Genomic DNA, 20686 nt, shown 5'->3' on the forward strand with positions numbered 1-20686 from the left:
ATGTAAAACGTCAACATGATAATGTGATAAGTTGGGGAAAAAAGTCCTCATACCCAGTGTCAATTTCCTCCTCCTCTTGTTCCTCCTCCTCCACCTCCTCCTCCTCCATTGAAACAAACGCCGCATTCATCTGGCCCAGACTGCAGACTCGCTGCGCAGGAACTTCCACTTTACTTTGGAGCAGCAGGCGAGCAGCCCGCTCAAGTCAGGCCGACAATGTGGAGAGTGTGCGGGGTGGTTTGCGCGTGGTGTCTCGCTCTCTTCGCACAAGTCTGCAGTGCGCAATCCCAGGGAAGGTAACCAACCTGCAGTAGCCTATATTTTACATTACATTCTGTTACTATATTGAATTTGAGTATATGATGTTTGTTTTTTTTCTTGATTTCCAGGCCCTCTTTTACATGTGGAGGAAACGTCACTGGGCAATCTGGAGTAATTGGGAGTCAGGGGTACCCAGGAGTTTATCCCCCAAATACTAAATGCGTATGGAGGATCACAGTAAGTAAGCAGTTTGAATACAGTATATTGCTTACTGAGTCTGTGATGGACTTCATTTATAACCACAACATAAGGGATAATTGGGCAAATTCATTCACCATGTATACTGTATAAACTTCTGATACTGTATTTGCATGCAAAGTGGTATATGATGCTCAAAGGGGTAAAATGGGTCATGCTTTTATAGCATGTGATTCCTGATCATAAAAGCAGAAAGTACTAAAAAGTTAAAAAAAATATATATATAAAAAAGAATATTGTATTCTATTGCTATAAAAACATGGAACTTTCCAAAAGAAAGATTCAAGTCTCTTCTTTCATCAGGAAAAAAAGTATATATCTATTTGTTTCCATTTTTCAGCAATTAGCATTAGAATAAAGCTAAGTTTCATTATTATTCACAAATTTGGTTAGAATTGTTGGGGAAAAGTTTGTTTTCATCATGGCCCTGGTTGATCTCTTACACTCTGCTACCACCTGCTGGCCGATTTTGTAATTACTACCATTTTTATTTATTTTTTTACCCATCTCTGCAGTTGAGAGGCTGCATCAAAGCCTTCTGTATGTTCTTGCATTAAAAAACATAAAAAAAAATAAAAAATTAAAAAAAACGTATAAATACATCTTTGGGACACAATACATTTAAAATAGAACGTGTTTTTACGATTTTAGGAGCAAATATTTATTTCTTTTGTATTTACTGAACCTATTATGTAGTGAAATGAAGTTTTCCAATACGTGTATAGTTTAATTGATTGAAATATGTATTATCTATATAAATTACTTTTTATTTTTTAGTAATGAATAAATCAAACCACCCGTTATTATGGATGATCATACTGTAAAATCAAATGTTAAAAAAAAACAAAAACTCAAAATTTGAAGCCACGTTTATTATCAGATATCAACAATATGAAAGCATAAATAGTGTAATAATAATTCAAGGTATTCCATTACTTTAATGTCAACATATAACCCAAATGCTGCATCGTCTGTCGTGCTTATAGTAACCTCATTTACAAAAAACAACAGAATGATGTTTGTAAGAGTGTGCTGTCTTGCACCATCAGACCACATATTCTTACGTCTTACTTTCACGCCATTGGCCACCTCGAAATATCAGGACCGTCGTAAACCGAGGGCCCACCATATAACAATAGCAACGTATCCACAATGCCCCCTGCAGGTCCCCGAGGGCAAAGTGGTTGTCCTGTCGTTCCGCTTCCTCGACTTGGAGAACGACAGCCTGTGTCGCTACGACTACGTGGACGTGTACAGCGGTCACGTCAACGGTCAGCGACTCGGCCGCTTCTGCGGCACGTTCAAACCGGGGGCGCTGGTGTCCACGAGCAACAAGATGACGCTGCAGATGGTGTCGGACGCCAACACGGCCGGCAGCGGATTCTTGTCCGTTTTCTCTGCCGCGCAGCCGCACGAGAGAGGTAGGTGTTCATTTTTCTACAGGTCCCAAAAGTCACGATACACGATTCAATTTGCTTTCAAATACTATTTGGACAGACATTTGACTTTGTATCAAGTTTTCTGTCTCAGACTGCAGTTCAGTGCCAGTTTGAAAAGCGTATGACTGTCAGACTGCTCCAAAGGGAGGCACAATTTAAGCTATCCATGGCAAGTTTCTCGAAACAGGATCTATTCTTGCTACAACCACCACTGATGAAAATGCTAAACTTCTGGAGCAGGCGTTCACACAAAGCCAGGACTGGAACTCAGTATCAACAAAACCTGATTAGGTGGATGCTTCGGCGAGCGATAAAACTTCACCCACACCGACTTGAGGTTGTTTCTAAGATTGTAATGCTCGACAACAGCTCTGGCCTTGAGGCAGCCCTGTTTGGACAACAACAAGCAACATCGTCTCTCAGCCGGATGTGAAATTTCTCTGGCATTTATGTGGAGTCTTACCCACTCTCCTCTCTACCCCAACGCCCCCCTGCAGAGGACAACACATGGTCAGACAGCCTTTTCCTCTCTGCAGGGTAGCAAAGTCTGGTCTGCTATCCAAGAGGAATTTTAATAGCCGGTTCCTCGTACCAGAGCAACTGTAAGACAGACAGCTGGCCTGCCTCTGATAGTGGATAGTTGCAGAGAGGTTCTTGCCATACTACAAAACACCATCACAAGGCTCAATTATGACTAGTTCTTTTTCCAACTTGGCTAAGTGCCGTTCTAAATCAGTTTTTCTCCCTTAAGAAGCAGCAGTACATTTCATATACTAAATTTCAGTAGTTAGTCAGTGATACTACTTCAAAAAGTGAATGGTCAACAAAATTCGTTACATTTTGTTGCTCTGTCTAAAAAAAGGAAACTAGCACAGCGATTGGTGTCAAGGAAGTATGTCGAAGTGACATGGTGTCTGAGCTGGCCTTGGCCGAGAGACAAGAGTACATCCTGGACTGGTCACCAGCCAATCACAGGGCCGCTATAAACAAAACTATTCACATTTAGACCTCTGGACTATGCAGAGTCGTTACAGATCTGTCAAGGGAAATACCACATCAACGCAAAACCTGACTGCTGAAATCATGTAGGGTCGAGAATTTTAAGGTTTGTTTCAAGGCTAAATATAATCTTAAAGTAACAGTTCTCAAGGATTTATGTGAGCGCCCTGTTCAGGGTCTAAAGATTAGTGGTGTAGTTATCGAGATCGACTTGGTCTTGAGGTCTTTCAGGTTCACGGTCTCGTCTCAGAATCGAAGGCATTTTTACTCGGTCTTGTCTCGGGCTCCTCCTCTGGATTTTTCATCAAGACCGGTCGAGACCAGAGCAGTATTACTGTTATCAGTGAGAGAATCAGAATGCAGGTGCTGCACTGCCTTGCCGGATTGAGATTTGTTTCATTTGACTATTTCAAAAACACCATAGCAGAATTTGTTTTTGTAGCAAACAGTCTTGGTCTCTGGTCTTGTCTCAGTCTGAACTGCTAAAAGTCTTGGTCTCGATACTCTCTAGTCTCGACAATGTCTTGGTCTCGGTTGATGTGGTCTTGACAATAGCACTAGTAACTAACATCTGACCTTGTCACTGAACAAAATTTTGACATAGTACCATGACTAACATTGCTATCAACTCAACAGGGGATCAGTACTGTGGGGGAAGACTGGACAAACCTTCTGGGTCGTTCAAAACTCCCAACTGGCCCGACAGAGACTACCCGGCCGGTGTCACCTGCTCCTGGCACATAGTGGCACCAAAGAACCAGGTAAAGGTTTTTTTAGCAAATAATTTTTCGACAGTGCACAAGGCTGGACTTGCAACGCGAGACAGTTGCGTCATCCCTCAAATTGCACTGGTAGCCTTCAATCATCTCGTTTGAAGCAGCTGCTCGATTAAAGACTCTCGTGTTTCCGCCCCTCGCTGCAGATCATTGAAGTCAAGTTCGAGAAGTTTGACGTGGAGCGAGATAACTACTGCCGCTACGACCACGTCTCCATTTTCAACGGCGGCGAGATCGACGACGCCAGGAGGATCGGGAAGTACTGCGGAGACAGCCCCCCTGCGTAGGTTTACTTTATGTCTCATTGGATCTCATCGCAACCCGTCTCATCCTATCATCTAGTGTCAACTCTTTCCATCTATTCTGAATTCTCTTCATCTTTGCAGGCCCGTGTTCTCGGAGGGGAACCAGCTCCTCATCCAGTTTTTATCCGACCTCAGCCTGACCGCTGACGGCTTCATCGGGCACTACAAGTTTCGCTCTAAGAAGTTCTCCATCACCACAACGACACCTCCCACCACCACACAGCCGATCACCACCAGGCCCATACGTAGGTAGCAACATTCATCTTACATCTCGGTGGATACGACAACATTACTGCACGCTAGTCGGCCTTGGATAGACAAAAAGAACCACCCACACTTATTTTCCAACCTCCACTGGCAAAACCTTGTTATTTTGCGATTAGGTCATTGCAGTTGGCTAATCTTTTTCCATGACACCATTTAAACAGTGTTCTCAACTATTTTGTTTTCCTCTATGGAAAGCAAAAACACGACTTTTAATTAATCCTAATAAGCAACATTTCACTAGCGAATGAAATTGTTTTCACTTATTCAACAAATTACAATGCACAGTAAACCCCCTCTTCATCGTAGCGAGAGATTAAAATCTGTGATTTAAATAAAATATAACGTTCTTCATTCATCTACTTAACAACATCATTAACTTTTAACTAGGTAGCTTACTAGCTAGCTGAAAGCTAAAGCGCATGTTACCGGTAACTAGGCAGCTATCTACTATTAGCTATGTAGCTAGCTAGCAGATTTTACAGTATAACATATTTTTAACAAACAATTTTAACCCTTCCCACTTTTAAACATATATAAACTTAGTAAATAAACTTTTAAAACAAATTGTGCCTTTAAGGGGCCTGGTTGGGTGGTGCATGGCAATTTCCGCAAAAGACATATTGATATATTTCAAAAAATAATTGGCCAAATAACAATATATTAATGGTTTGTGTGTGTGTATTTGTTTGTTTGCAGCACTCAAGTACTCTGTGGCCTTATGCCGGAGGAAGTGTAAACGACGAGGCACGCTTGAGAGCAACTTCTGTTCCAGCAACTTCGGTGAGCCTGTCAGCAATTTATCCTTCCGATTTCTTCACGGGATTTGTTTAATCTTATTTAGATTTTATACATCGGCCTTCAAACATAAAATGGTTTGTAAGCAGCAATTACACGAAAAAACAAGGAAACTGCTCAAACAAGAAATTCCCACACCTTAAAAAAACTAAATATTATAATATAACAAATGACTAAGCAGATACAATTTATAAAACTTTAAAATATTTACATAATAATAATGATAATGATAATGATGATGATAATAATAATAATAATAATAATAATAATAATAATACTACTACTACTACTAATAATAATAATAATAATAATAATAATAATATAGCATTTTATACATCCATTGTTTTTTTGCACATTTCCTTATATTTGTGATTCCTTCGTAAATAATGATTTTTTTTTTAATTATGACGGTCAACCAAGAAGAAAAAGTAAAATTAAATAATTAAACAACACAAATAAACAAAAGAAGCATAAAAATACAACAAACATTTGACTTTTTTCCTCTTAACTATTTAAGAAGTTTTTATTTACTTGTTATTATTTTTGCATTGTATTGGTCTATTATAATATGATTTTGCATATTTCTTTGTATCAATGTTTATTTGCATGTATATACTATACCTATGGATTTATGCAATAATTTCCATATAAATAATGAAGATCTAGTATTGAATGTTATAGTGCAGTAAAAAAATAAATAAAATAAAAATAAAAATAATACAATAATTTTTTTTCACCTTTATAATAGTAATTTCCTACTTTTAAAATGTTTATCTAAAAGTTTTTTTTTTTAAATTAGGTTCTAATTGTTACAGTATATTGTATTGAATTTACATTCATCTATTAAAATGTTGTGGGTTTTTTTTTCAAAAGTTTTCAATTTTATTCCGCTTTTACATGCAGTAAGTGTTGAGCAATTGGCTATGGGAAATAACATGCTCCATTTGAAGACCCACTTGTGGGCCCAAATATAGTTCCCCTGCCTGAAAACAAAAGAGCAACAATAACAGCTATAAACACCTTGTGATCAACATGCCTTTCTACATCCTTTTCAACAGAATGATTCTATTTTTGATGGGCGCCTCAAAGGTGTCCTTGAGAGGAAAGGCAGGCGCCCGTACAGTACAGACACAGTGTGGCATTAAACCTTGATAAATAACATGTATTCACCCTGAGGTGTTTACCTCTGTGGGATGTTTACCACATGACTTGATTTACTTGGCATTCCTAAAAAGAGGTAAGAGGAGGAGGACTGGCATTGCGCTTGTGCTTGGTGTGGAATGTGGCGGGCAACTCGGGATAGGGACGAAAACAAAAATATTAAAGGGGGCATAATTATGGAAAATTTACTTTTTAAGTATCCAAATAGTTGGTCCTCTGTAGTACCCGCCCACACATCAAGTGTGAAATTAACTAAACAAGTCAATCTTTTATGAGGTGCCCATTTCCTAAAATGTGCTTGTGTGATATCACAATTTGGCTCATTTACATAATACCGCCTCCTTGGCAAGTTTCTTGGAAGCTAGGCTAAAAGGAAGATTTGCCGCGTCCAAGCAAAGCACTATTAATTAAATGATTTTAATTTACTTTCAGCAGGCTACACAATTCTTTGTTAAACTCGACAAAGTAATTTGTCATTTTCGTTTACTGTATGGGTGTAAAACAGTGCTCACCGGCACGGTCATCTCGGCGGTGACGCGCGGCGGGAGCGTACACGCCACCGTCTCCATCATTAACGTGTACAAAGAAGGCAACCTGGTCATCCAGCAGGCGGGGAAGACCATGAGCACCAAGATGGTCATCCTGTGTAAGAAGTGCCCGTTCGTCAAGAGAGGTGAGTGCAGCCATCTGTTAGCTAACATTAGCTTGACCTAGCGCACGTTTGGAAGATGTCTTGTACAGTGGAACCTCTAAATACAGACATTATGTTTTATTCTTGTTTTGTTTTCATGGAGCAGTTGACATTTGTACATCACCAAGAACCTCCGCTAATTTGTTGACAATTTCATCAAGACATAAAACAGTGCCGCTTATCAGAAGCTAAAGTGGCTAGCTAATAATTTGAAGAGAATAGAGCTTTATATTCCAGGACTAAAGTATATTTTTTTAGCTAAAACTATTTATAGTACTTTAAATTATTAATATAGGCAATTGTAAACATTTTTTTCAGATACTCTTGTGACTTTGTTAGTATAGTATTTCAAGGTTTCACTGTCAAACAAAATGGAGTCTAATAACCTGGGACTGTTTATTAACAAGCGATGGCTTTTGAGTTTGCCTTCTCTGCTGAGTCAGCACACTGAAGCCAAAGGACATTCCCACTAAGAAGCGAGGTGAGCGGCACAACTCAAAGTCTAAACAGTCAAATAGAGGATACATTTGTCTGTGGATTTTATATACACTAAAAGGTTCGAGGAAATTCAGGATGAATTTAAAATGCATTAACCTTTACAGGTGAACTCAATTTGACCTTTGACGAGTCGCTCTAACTCGGTCATGCTTGTGGATTATTTGACGATTTTTCCATTGAGGTCCTTGAGAACAGCATTTTGCAAAAAGAACATTGGACAACCAAACAGTTAAATACATGAAGTTGACCTGTAAATGTAATAATGCATTTTAAGTTCATCCTGATAGCCGAATATCGAAGACATTTTTATCAGTAGCAAAAATGCAGTACCTGTGTGGAAGTGGATCAGGATCTCACGCATGGCCTCCCCCTTCCCCTCCCTCCTGAATGTCTCCGTCGTTCCGCCGCCGCATTCAGGCTCTCTGTGTGTGACCTCACCAGGCTTAAACTACATCTTCATGGGCCACGAGGACGAGGAGGGCCGCGGCAAGGTGGGCCCCCACCACTTTGTGATGGCTTTCAAGACCAAGAACCAGAAGGCGCTCAACGTATTGAAGAACAAGCGCTGCTGAGGGGTGCAGCAGCGTAAAACGAAAGACAGCTACCTGAGCAAAACATCGTTTAGATTAGGATTCATTCAATATGCATTATACTTGGGGATAATATATCACCGAAAATAATACAGTACCTGCATCAAAATTGCTGACATTGACAATAATATGTAGGAAAAAAAAAATATATATATATATATATATATATTTACTGATGTTAAACTACAAATATTAATTTCTTAAATTATTTTTGTACAAGCTCCAAAATTATTAAGCTATTTTAATGGGCCAATGAAAAAAAAAAAGGTAATTTAAATTTAAATTATTTCGTGAGGTTTTAATACATTTATTACATTTTAAGGATTAAAGTAATAATTTTCTGAGGTTAAAAATAATATTTTTTCAAGATTAAATTATTCTTGTAGTGTAATTATTTCTTTTTTTGGGGTGGTCCCAATACTCTGTACCTTATGGGTCTGTAAAGTATGCTAACATTTCAAAGCCCAAATTTATATATAGCCAATATATTTTTTGAAAACTGTGCAATATTTGATACATTTTGTATAAACTGTATTTTACTCAATGACTTTTCCCTTACTGTGTTGCTTTTTGAGAGTGCTAAAAGATGACAAAGAAAATCTGTGAATATTATTTATATTATTGTCATGCTCCCTAATAAAAGTCCGATAATAGTTTGACTTCAAAATATCTTTTTTTTTTTTTTTTTTTGCGGGAGGGGGAACGAAAACATTGCGCCATACAGCGAAATGTTTGCATAAATATTTATTCACATATCTGTCCAAAACAATGGCTTTCTGTCTTTACAAAAAACATGAGACTACAAGGTTATTGTTCTAATTCGCTTCAGTCAGTCAGTTTGTGTTTTCCTCTTATAGAATAAATGAGTAGCAGGAGATGGAGTCAAGAGGAAAAGGGTTAAAAGGCATCTAGCTCCTGGGGTAGAACATGGCGTATTTAGAGGTACGGAAACCTAGCAGGTCCCGCATCTCGTTGCGGAACTTGGACAGGTCCTGGCGCAGGTCGTTGAGGTTCTCCACGGTGGCCTGGTCCGTGCTCTGCATCTTCTGCCGCGTGGACGTCAGGTAGCGGTGCACCAGGCAGCACATGATTTTCTGGTAGTTCTCGTCACGTTTTTGTTTCAAGTTCTTCCACTCCTGCACGGGAGAACAGTATGTAATCGCTTTGTTTGAATTCACTTGGGACACGTTTTCCTAAAAAGCACGGTTTGGAATCCTAATACTGACTTGAAAGCCTGCTACATTAGCAACTTGCACCAACTGGCTAGCTGCCCTATAAAATGTGGTAGTAGCTTAATTTACGGGTGATCCACTTATACAACAAATAGCAGCAGTTTGGCAGCTAATGAGCAATTCTTAAAATAATTTAAAAAAAAGTTTCAAACCTTTTATTACTACTAGTTGAAGTTTACTGTTAAAAATTAGCATAAAACAAATAGAATTACACATTCTGTATGTATCCAATAACCCATCTGACAAAAGTCTGCTCGCTTGTAGTTAGCTAGCTAGCATGCAGAGCAGTTGTGACCGTCTTCTTCATGTATATTTGTATGAATATATAATAGCTCCACACTGGTGGCTAAGGCGCACACTAGAATGGGCCACAAACTGAAACCATTACGCATTCATTGTTTAATTATTTACCTTCTATTTAATTATGTTTTTACTGTTTGTTTTGTTTGACAAAATGTCGATTTTCAAGTTAGCTGCCGGTTGTTGTATTTGATTCGACATCAGCGATTGTTCTACCTTCAGGCTGTTCTGTCTCTTGACCCGCCCCTTGGAGGTGTGCGAGCAGATCCACTTGCTCATACTGGTGATCAAGTAGCAGACGGTCTTGGGCGATGGCAGGATATTGAACGGTGGCGGCATTGTGCACTTGTCGTCGAAGTAGCTCAGCCACAGTTTGGCCCGGGCAAACTTCCACTCCTTGTCTTCGTGATTCTATTAAACAATCATATAAAGACAGATAATCACTTGAAATCCAAACTCCAAACCCTAAATCGGTCTTGAAATCCTGATTTGAAACTGTAACGTGGTTGACGCGGGAAACTCACAGCAATTTGTCGGAAGCTTTTATGGAGCATGGCCACCAGCAGCTTGGTTAGCACAATGACCACAACGATGTTGTAGGTGCCTATAATCAGTGCGCCCACAAAGGAGCGCAGTTCCTCCGTGTAGCTGATGCGGGTGACGAAGAGTGCCACGTGAGCCAGCGAGAAAATGTACCAGAAGAGGGCATAGCAGGTTCCCATAAACCTGTGAAGTAGAAAGCAACATAAATCATCTCACAAGCAAGACATTCACATTGTGGGAAGCCCAGACGTACGTGTGGAACGCGTCGTTGCTCTGCTGCTCACAGAATATGCCCTGGCAGTCGCTGGGTGGACTCTCGTCCGGGGCTTTCTGGTCCTTTCCGTACAGCTGGGTGAGTCCGATGGTGAAGGAGAACAAGACGAGCAGGAAAAGCCCCAGAAACTTGCCAAACTCCTGCAGCATCTGCCCCATGGATATCTGGTAATGTCAATAAAGAGGATGTTTATTTGACAGATTCCCTTGTACCAAGGGTTTACAACCCCAGAGCCCATGTTCTTATTATTTATAGTTCATCTTTACAGGGGTCTTATCGTTCTAATTTGCTGTATTCCACATGTTCTTGGGGTTTTACGATACGTCACTCTGAATCATTGCCCATATGTTTTTCATAGTTGCTAGGGTCTTTATTCCATGAGCCTGTCAAGACCATACATCCTCTGTTCACTGGATGCCTGGTCACAATTTCCCTAAGAATATTTACCACTGTCTTAAGCATCAAAGGTCTACGTTTCACAATCATCACTTATATGTTATCTAAGGAAATCCTCTTTCCCTGGATCCCATGATGGTTTTTCTGGGAACATTCTTGTTTCCAAGAATGTTGATCCATCGGTCTAAAGTTTCTATATTTCATTTTTCTTCATGTTCCTGGGGTCTAATGTTACTTGAAATCATCTGTCGTCTTCATGGTCAAAACGCCATCAAAATCATATCAAGGGTTGCCAGGTTGCATATGATCCTGTGGCCCTAATATTCCTAAGAAGATTTCTTTCACCCAGATTTTTAGGGCCAAGGACACCAAGCTTAGCTATCCTTTATGACGTACCAAGTGCATGAGGTTTGTAGATTCATTTTTTCCTCCAGGTTCCAAGAGGTCCTATGTTCCTGGGATCTTATTCTTAACGGAATCATCCCTTGTACCGTCTTCAAATGGTTTTCGGACACCAAACCATTTGAAGGGTTGCCTGGAGTAATTGATCTTGTGGCCCTAATCTTCCTAGGAACATTCATTTAATCCTTTTATAGGGATCTGCGTTCCAGAGGAGGACGATTATCCATGGACTCCAAGACCAAATACACATTATATTTTGTTCCTCGGACCACTTTCCCAAGGATGATTATCCTACATGACATACTAAGGATCCAATTATAAAAAAAATATCCAATGTTCCTGGTGTCTTAGGTTAGCTTGAATCATCAATGATTTTATGTTCCAAGGACCATTTTCCCAAGAATGACATTCATTTATAACTCACCAAGTCTTGCACTTCTAACTTCCTTTTTTTTCTTATATTAACTTAAATCATCCATCACATCTTCGTCATGTTTTTTTTTTGGACCTCATACAGTTATTAATACTGAGGGCTGACAGATACTCCAGGAAGGTCAGAACGCATGCTTCCAAACCACCAAATAACCCAACACCAACAGTTTCCAGTGTGAGCCAAGATATCTCAAGGAGAACACATTGCCGCACTGTTTGCTCAGCCCATTAGACTAGTAGCTCGTCTATGAGGGTCATCTGATCCCTTGTCACTGTTAAATTTCCTCAATGTATGTCACCACTTTGGATGCGTCTAATTTGGGAACTTGTCCGGCCTTTGCAGGTGGCCCGACGTGAAAACTGTACAAACACAAGAGGAACGTTGCTGGTTGGGACCTCGCTAACCACTGTACCTCATGTTTAACTGTTTAAACATAGTCCACCAACTCTGAGTACGTTTCTTATCTTCTTGTACATCCAATTACTTTAACAACTCATTTGAAAGGAAAAAGATAAATACACGAATGATTACGAAGGTTAGGACATTTGACTTATCTCCAGATACAAGATCAGATTTATGCAAATCACTCTTTCCAACCTCAGTAGGTGATATTAGTCGGATGATGTTTGTAAAGACGAAATGAGAGAAAACCTTCGTAGCGCTGAGTGACTCACACATGTGGAAACGCGTGGGCATCCGCCTCATGCGCTCCCGACGCTAATCATTTTTCCATTTGGCCCAGACAGACAGTGATGTCACAGGGACTGAACAGGGAGGGGGCTGAGGGCGAGGTGAGTGGAACAACGGGAAGGTGGAGGGCACTAATTAGTCATTGTCTGGCTCTGACTGTTTTATAAGATGACCACAAACATGGCGGGCTGAATACCTGAGAATGTACAAGCTCTGATTCATGAAGATGCTAAAAAACATAATTTTACTATCTTTCATTCGTTTTTGCTTTGCTGCTGGCGTTGTTTGTAGCGTTCACTTGCACCGACGTGGGCGTCAAAAAGCGCATTTTCAGATTTTAGACGTTTCAGGAGGCATTTTATAATGATGACATAACACCTTTTTTTTCAGAGCTGTTCTTTCACAGATGTGCTTCGCGCATCCACGGCTGCATCCCACGCACCATCGCCTCTTTGAGCATAAGCAATGTGACTCTCCTACCTGCAGCGGCCCCAGGATGGAGCTGGTGGTGTACATGAAGAAGAGGCGCAGATAGCTGAGGACGTTGGCAAAGGCGAACAGGCCCTCAGCCACCAGGATGGGATGGAACGCGTCCCAGTCTTTCCTCTCGGTTTCGACATTCTTGAACTGCGGTATAAAAGAGAACATTTGAAAATGTTTCTGCAGTTTTCTTCAAGGGTGCAATCAAAGCTCTTAAACTCTGAATGCACCCTCATTGGAAATACTTTCAGAACCAACAAAATAAATAAATAGATGATGCCTGCAACTTTCTGAGGATTAAGTCAGATAATCAAGATGAAAGGGACATATTATGGAAAATTGTTATTTACAAATGTCAGTCGAGTGGACATGCCAACACTCAATGGCGAAACCCAGTCTCTATTACGCATACACTAGCTGGCGAGATGATGAGAGGCAGCCCTTATAGCCTCTACGGTGGCAAAACTCAGTCTTCGCCTCGGTCTAGAGTCTAGATGGTAATTTTTTTACTTCATTATAACAAACGAGAACAGTTTTAAAAAGTGGACCAAATGCATCTCTCCTGTGTGTGTATATACCTTGCTGTTAGCGACTATCTTGAGGGCGAAGGTAGCTAGGTAAAGGGAATTCATCACAAAGCTCAGCTGGTTCCTCGACTCATCCAGGAAGTCTTCCAGCCCCTCGTACCATAGCCGCTTCACATCCGACCACACCATTCCTGCCGGATACAGGAGATTTTTGGGTGAGGGTACCTTGACTAGTCAATCACTTGACCAGCGGATTTTTACGCACGGATGATAGCATCCTGGTGCAAGCTTGCCCATATTTGGAAGTGTTTGCCTAACAACCTATAAGAAGTAACAAGCAGATTTTTCCTGCCAGCTGGTTGGTCTATTGCTGTTAGCACTTTGAAATCACTCCGCCAGCTCCTCTTTCTGCTGCCAATGTGTTGAAGAACCAAAGCTTTATTCGTTTTGTCTGTTATCAGAGGGAGGCAGGGATTGTTATGATGGAAGGGAAGTGGAAGTGCACACACCCATAGTGGGCTCACTGACACACGAATGCACATGCGCGCTCCATCGGATTTAAGGCCATTATGGCCAGTAGCATGTGACTCGGGGGAGAAGCAAAGACAGAGAGACGCGGGGAGGGAAAGTAGTGAGGGGTGGGGGAACAATCGGAAGTCCATCAGTGCATACTGTATAGGACGTATGAATGAACTTTTAGCACCAGTTCACACATTTATCACGTGTTTGTATACACATTAGACAATCGAAATGAGAATTTATCAATATTGAAATAACTTTACAAGACATTTATTTTTCATTCTTTTTTTTAAACTCTATTTCTAGAGGACCTGTGGCCCTAGAGACAAAGATTTTGCCGCCCCTGGTGTAAAGCTTGACAAAACACACCTAAGAGCCTACATTGGAAAAGCTATCAGGGTTTGCTGCTGCAATGAGTTACGACTCACCAACCAATGAGATGCCGCCTGACTGCTGCGGGTTACTGCAAGCATGAGTCAAACTATCACCGCCGAGAAGGCAGAGAGCCATTCCAGCGACTCAACCACGGCGCTAATGGTTTCTTGGCAGCGGACGCAGTGTCTCAGCACCCTCACGTGAGCTCGAGCACGTGTCAACGCCCGACCGGTCGAGAGCGGATGTCGACTTGGCGAAAGCAGGCTCTTTGTCGTTTAGCATCAAGATGGCTGTTTGTTGTGTACACGTCTGATAGGATTATGCAAACAGAATAGGCCTGCTGGATCTAAGCCAGACCCATAACACAAATGTCTCATTTACGCTCCACTAGGCAATGTTGGACGTCAAAATAAAGGATATGATTGGTTTCATTCCCTTTTCAGAAAAGGTTACCTTGACATACAATAACGGGAATGTATTAGCATGAAATGAACAGGCTAGTTTTGGAGTCAAGACCACAGAAACGGTGAACAAGTCAAGGCCAAGACTTTGAAACTCTGACGCCAAATCGAGACATCAAGACTTGAGTCTTTAAGGGACTGAGACCATGTCAAGAACAAGACTTTAGGCGCCATCATCACGTAAAAAACAAGACTCTGAGGGATTGATACTGATTAAAGAATAAGACCAAGAGAGGTTGAAGCCAATTCAATACCAAGACTTTGTAGGAGTAGAGATCAAATGAAGATTTTAAGGGATTGTAGTAGATTTAAATAGTTGAGACTGACTCAAGGCAAATATTTTGAAGGGTGGTTGAGACCTGGTTGAGACTGACCCTTCGATAAGTCAAGACTAGTCTAAGACTTAAAGGGGTTGGAACCAAGATTTTGAAGGGTTGAGAGTTGAGACCAAGCCAAGCTAAAAAATTTGAGAGACTGAACCAAAGCAAGGTGACATTTCAAGGTGCTGAATCAAAGTTGAGATCAAGATTTGAAGGGTTGATAACAATTCAAGACTCAGACTTGAAGGAACAAAGATCAAGTCAACACCAAGACGTTGAGGTGCCAACACAGTCAAGACCAAGACTTTGACCGGTTGATACCAAGTCAAGCCTAACGCGTTGACGTATTGACACCAAGTCAAAACCAAGACTTTGAGGCGGCATCACCAAATCAAGACCAAGACTTTGAGGGGTTGCTAGCTACTAAATCAAGGCTAAGACGAAGTCAAGACTGAGAGGAAGTTAAGGCTCGTCTACATAATGACCTAACTGATCTACTGTTGTGGTTAACTGCCTTCAGTCATCATATTCATGAATAAATCTGCTGTCATTTCAATTTTGTTCTAGACTCCCTTGAAGTATGTCAACTTAGAATACAATCTATTCCCAGACAAGACAGAAACCCTCCAAAAGTGATCAATCTCCTTAGCAAAGACCAATGACTAGAAAACACATAACGTTCGAAGCCCACCTATGATCCAGAGGATGAGCAGGAAGTCTATCATCTCCAGCGCAGGGCCCATGGTGTTCTTCTTGCCCTCATTGTAGACCAGCGAATAGAGGTTGAGCAGCAGCAAGAAGGTGAAGTAGGAGGCGCTGTGGATGATAAACTTGACGAAGGGCGTGTGGATGATCTGACCCACGCGGGAACGCGGCACCAGCAGGTAACAGACAGACAGCAGCGGCCACAGCACGGCCACGCTAAGCACTGTGGCGATCTTCAGACAGGTGTGCTTGCGCCGGTAGCTGGCCGTCTCACCAAACCACACCGTGTTGAGGAACTGCTGACAGTTGGACTGGGACACGAACTGAAAAACACATATGTGGAATGCGGTAATGGAGAGTACAAAAAAAAACCATTGGAGTGTTGTTGTTTTTTTTGTTTGTTTGTTTGTTTGTTTGTTTGTTTATATGTGCCCTGCGATTGGCTAGCAAGCAACAGAAACTGAGAATAGACAAGAACGTGACAAGATTGGCATCGGGAAAATCAGCGAATAATCTGAATCTTTGTTTGAGTCCCAGGATAAAAGGCATTGGCTTATAGTCAGAACTTTACAAAAACTGATGAAGGATTGAAAGGGTTTGAAAGCTGATGTAGCCACAGGGGCAGTCAAAATATAGCTGCAGACATGATATACCAAGGTCAAAATCCGATTTCCTATCCTTCTGATTCACAACGTGGCTAAAATTAGCAGAAGTGCATGAGCTCATAAGAAAATTACTGCTGACTCAGGGCTTTAAATGCATCCATGGCTTGCTCAATAAGTACCACAAAGACCGCTTGTTTTTTGTAATTTTTTTCCATGTCTTGCCCAGATGACTTAAGGCCATTGGTGGAATACACCCTGGACTGGTCACCAATCAATCACCTAAACATCTAAATCATCTATCCATCAATCCATTTTCTATACTACTGGATTGTCAAAGCTGACTGCCAGTAAGTGAAAAGACACATGTAAACAAACAAACATTCACAGTCAAAGACAATTTAGTCTTCAATGAACCTAACCTGAATATTTTTTTAAAAGTGGGAGGAGTCAGAGGACTTAAAGCAAGCACCAGGAGAACAAGAAACAACAAATTCCACAGCCAGAACCCAGACGCAAACCTGTAACGTCAGAATTGTGAAGCTGGTGTCCTAACATTTCGGACAACATGCCACTGTCGCTCTCTAGGAAGATATTTCCAAGAATCGCTTCAACAGTGTGCAAGTCAAACTTTTCAAAACATCCTGGTAACAATTTAGGAGCAGTAAATCACTCAACTTTCCAGCCTTCAAGGTCGAGATTTTATCGTGCGGAGAGAAGTGTGGCACAACCACGCAATAAAGCAGCTGCGCGTGTTACCCGACTGACCTCTTTCTGGTTGTACTTGATGGCCAGTTTGAGGCGGCTGAGGTTCATACGCTCCTCCAGGAGCCCCCGCTTGTCGACGGGATCCTCGTTGGATGTGTGGTTGAGGATGACCTCTAACTCTCTGGAGTTGCGAGCCTGAGCCAGCAGGTCCTTGGCGAACATCTTGCACTGCTTGGCCAGCTCTTCGTAGTCGTTCCTGCATAAACAGGGACAGCAGTGAAATGGAGGAACGGGAATTAGGGAGTATTAATGTTGGCGTCAACAAATTAGTTGTGTCTTGTGTCATCCTAAAAACTACCATCTTCTGGCATTCAATAATTGACTGAGCTAAAGCTAGCTAACTAGCAATACGAGTATTTTGGTCTTCAAAACTGAGTACTTTCCAGAGTCTGTAGATGAACAGAAAGCACCTGAATTCCACCTCGACCAAGCTCAGCTCCTTGAGATCCGTGCTTAGCTCGAAGGCCCTGAGGATGGGGTCTTCCTCCGTTAGCATGATCAGCGAAGGGCTGGCAAGGCAGCGGTAGATGTCCAAGCGGAACCTAACCTCCAAAAAAGAGGCGGGAAAATTAGCTTCGGAGCTACCAAAGCTAAAAATTGTGACTCCTGTACAAAAACACTTGTGGTCCAAACCAAGTTGACCAAACTCCAATTTCAAAATGAAACTGAACAAGTCAATGAGGAAGCTAGTTACTTGATATGACTGTTAGCATAACTTCTTCTATTTCTTCTCCTACTACTGGTTCGTAAGAATAACTCCAGGCACACCTGGAGTGCCGCAAGCTGTCCTTCTTGTTCTTGGCGTTGCACAGCGTACACTCGCAGCCGACGGCGTGCGGCCGCGGCAGCGAGATGTCCTGCTTCAGCAACATGGTCAAGATCTCGTAGTTGTTCCTGTGCGCCGCCAAGATGACGGGAGCTACGTCCATGGTTGTGGAATACTCGGGGTTCTGGATTCGCTGCATCAGTTTCTACGAGGTGGAGAGAAACGTGATCAGTAGCGGACTGTTTTTTTTCCTGTGTTGACGGTTCTTGTTCGGCGGGGACTCACGGCGATGGAGGGCTTTGATGCTCGCCTGGGTCTGTGATTGAGGAGGATGTCCACAGCCCCGACCACTTCCGAGTCTATGGCTACCAGCAGGGCGTCAGTAGCCTGCAAGGGAACAAAGCACAACAAAACAATTCAGAAAGAAAAAATACTCATTTTGTTGTCTCAATTCAAGGATTGGACCAAAGCTCCAAAAATCCTGGGAGTCAAACGACCCCAGTCATTCATAGTTTGCGAGTAATCATCCATAAAACAGCACTGCATGATGGGAAAGCCTGCAAGTATGTGTTTACTACCTGGCAGCCATGCTCGAGCAAAAGCTGCAGGATGTCGAGGTTCTCGTTCTCGATGGCGATGGTTATGGCGTCGCGGCCTAGCACGTCCACGCTGTTGACGTTGAGCTCGCCATGCCGGTTCTCCTCCAGCAGCTTCTTCACCATGTAGTAGTCACCTGGTGACCAAAAAAAAGCGCTGAATAGACAAAGGCCAGCACTCCCAGTAGCGGGGTCGGCTCAGGGGTAAAGTCCTGTTTACAGTAACATCTCCCACAAAGGGCTGCTCCAGTTTCTGGGACATGTTTAGAGACTTTATATGGTCACGGTTGCTGTTTTGTGTCCTGCCTGTCACAGTCCCGTCTACATGCCTTTGTTCTTTTATGCTTCTTCTGTAAGGGGTGGGCAAGCTTTTGCACGCAAGGGTAAATTTAATTAAATTAAATTTGTCTATTTTTTGTTTTGTTTTGTTTTTGGTTGGGGACAGGTAGGTCAGGTAATTCATAGATGAGATTAAAATTCATTTCGTAATGTACATAATATATAAAGTAGAATTACAATGAATGACGAATGAACAAATCCATTTTATCTGAACCTTTAAATGCACACTACAATTATTTATTGTAGCTATATTTTTTCAAGAATTACAATAAATCAAACAAATTTTATCATGAGTTAATGTAATATAAAAAATAAACAAAATACATAAAATAAATAAAATATACTGTATATAAAATACAAAATAATATATAAATATATATAAATAATATAAAATAAAATAAAAAATTAAGAAACATCTTTAAATTACAATTACTTAAAATGTGAATTTTTTGACAGGTTCTTTGTTAATTCTTAACGAACCAATTACTTCTTCTTTCATGAGATAAATAACCAATTATTATTTTGTTTATTCTCATGAGAATGACTTGCTGTTGTGATGCCTGACGGGAAATTTGAAAGTCTTTATGTTTAATATTTCTCTGTTTGATTATTTTAAATAATGACAAAAGTATGTCATGGTATAAATCAATTAAAAGCAATTACAAAACGTTTTTATTACCCAATTTTAGTGGTGGAGAGAATAGCAAAATTAATGCAAATAAAATATTGCACGACTCTTGACAACGTAAATACTCGACGGGCCGGATTAAAGAACCGTTCCATCCTTTGCCCACCCCTGCATTTGATGGTCTTTCTTCTATCTCATCCAAGAAAAAACAATGGAAGCACACAATTGTCTCATGATGGGGCAATAAGGGCAGTAGGTATCTCAATTCTTTTGTCATAACATAAAACCATTTGAAACATGCCCACACGCACACGGATTGTCCACTGACCTTTCTCGCAGGCCAACAGGAAGAGCTTCTCGTCCAGCGTGGTCTCCTCCTTCACCTCCCTGACGTCTTTCAGGGCGAGGAATTTATCCGGGGAGGAGGCGTCGGTGCCCTGGTACAGAGCTGCCATAACGACGGAGAGCGAGCAGGGCCAAACACTGACGTGCATATCCCCCCCCACCCTAATGAGAAGCCAAGGGGGTCTCGCAGGGCTGCCTTTTGTTGCAAGCGCGTCGCGGTGTGACCATCACAATGTCAACGGGAGTCCAAAGCTCGGTTGCGCACGCACGCACCACAGAAGCGGCCGTGACGTCAGATCGAGGCGAGGAAGCGGCGGTCCAGGGTCCGGGAAGACAATAGGACGAGCGCCGTGTTTACATGCGCCATCATCGCGGGTGGGTGGGGGAACTCGGTGGTCCTGATGCTGCTTCTGCATCTGCTGGGGAAGTGGCTCCTACTGCGCATGCGCGCGACTGGAGATGCGGATTACGTAACAGACCTCTTTTTCACTGCAGCTTTTCAGCGCCTCATCAAAATACTGCTTCCTTGATGATAATAATAATAATAATATTAATAATAATAATAATATATTTAAATATAAATACACAAGCACAATTATGTATTATAAATGCTACTTCTGCTACTAAGTTTTATTTCCACGCCTTAAAAAGTCACATCTCATTTGAATACAAAGAAGGGAAACTCATACCAAATGACATCATAATCCAATAAGGTGCCGTGCAAGTGTAGCATTTGTTCATTTTAGTTGGCCACTTGTGTTAAATTGATTATACGATAGGGAACCTGGATTACAATAAATTGCAGTAGTTGTAACCAGCAGCAGAGGGCAGTATCCTCAAAGATTTCAGGAATTCGTTGCCTGAACCCGGAGGAGCAAAACATAACATAACGTATGAGATATAGTGTATTTTCTTCCCTCTTAAACTACATGGAAAACTACTACG

General features: G+C 41.4%; 2 protein-coding genes across 2 annotated transcripts; one reads left to right on the top strand and one right to left on the bottom strand.

Annotated features, from left to right (window-relative positions):
• Positions 1 to 136: 136 nt before the first annotated feature.
• On the top strand, positions 137 to 8701 carry pcolce2b (procollagen C-endopeptidase enhancer 2b). The gene is made up of 9 exons (XM_077508800.1): positions 137 to 296; positions 390 to 498; positions 1685 to 1940; positions 3594 to 3718; positions 3880 to 4016; positions 4120 to 4283; positions 5002 to 5085; positions 6767 to 6934; positions 7892 to 8701. The coding sequence occupies exons 1-9, from the start codon at positions 217 to 219 to the stop codon at positions 8020 to 8022; spliced, it is 1254 nt and encodes a 417-aa protein (XP_077364926.1). The 5' UTR covers positions 137 to 216; the 3' UTR covers positions 8023 to 8701.
• Positions 8702 to 8769: 68 nt separating this feature from the next.
• On the bottom strand, positions 8770 to 20224 carry trpc1 (transient receptor potential cation channel, subfamily C, member 1). Its single transcript, XM_077508798.1, has 13 exons — positions 19725 to 20224; positions 18412 to 18566; positions 18119 to 18220; positions 17836 to 18038; positions 17478 to 17609; positions 17068 to 17263; positions 15684 to 16020; positions 13369 to 13508; positions 12791 to 12937; positions 10369 to 10553; positions 10097 to 10298; positions 9789 to 9983; positions 8770 to 9176 (listed from the first exon to the last, which is right to left on the bottom strand). Exons 1-13 carry the CDS (start codon positions 19888 to 19890, stop codon positions 8949 to 8951), a joined length of 2388 nt encoding a protein of 795 aa, XP_077364924.1. The 5' UTR covers positions 19891 to 20224; the 3' UTR covers positions 8770 to 8948.
• Between the last annotated feature and the right edge of the window lie 462 nt (positions 20225 to 20686).

Source organism: Festucalex cinctus, chromosome 20, assembly GCF_051991245.1.
Source record: "Festucalex cinctus isolate MCC-2025b chromosome 20, RoL_Fcin_1.0, whole genome shotgun sequence".
NCBI classification, from domain to species: domain Eukaryota; kingdom Metazoa; phylum Chordata; class Actinopteri; order Syngnathiformes; family Syngnathidae; genus Festucalex; species Festucalex cinctus.

Bases quoted from the DNA above. Each gene is read 5' to 3' on its own strand.
- pcolce2b (XM_077508800.1), top strand. From the start codon at position 217: ATGTGGAGAGTGTGCGGGGTGGTTTGCGCGTGGTGTCTCGCTCTCTTC. The intron at 297-389 runs GTAACCAACCTG...CTTGATTTCCAG, and splicing joins AGTGCGCAATCCCAGGGAAG to GCCCTCTTTTACATGTGGAG. The intron at 5,086-6,766 runs GTGAGCCTGTCA...GGTGTAAAACAG, and splicing joins CTTCTGTTCCAGCAACTTCG to TGCTCACCGGCACGGTCATC.
- trpc1 (XM_077508798.1), bottom strand. From the start codon at position 19,890: ATGCACGTCAGTGTTTGGCCCTGCTCGCTCTCCGTCGTTATGGCAGCT. The intron at 18,039-18,118 runs GTGAGTCCCCGC...TCCACCTCGTAG, and splicing joins CATCAAAGCCCTCCATCGCC to AAACTGATGCAGCGAATCCA. The intron at 17,610-17,835 runs GTGTGCCTGGAG...TTTGGAGGTTAG, and splicing joins GACAGCTTGCGGCACTCCAG to GTTCCGCTTGGACATCTACC.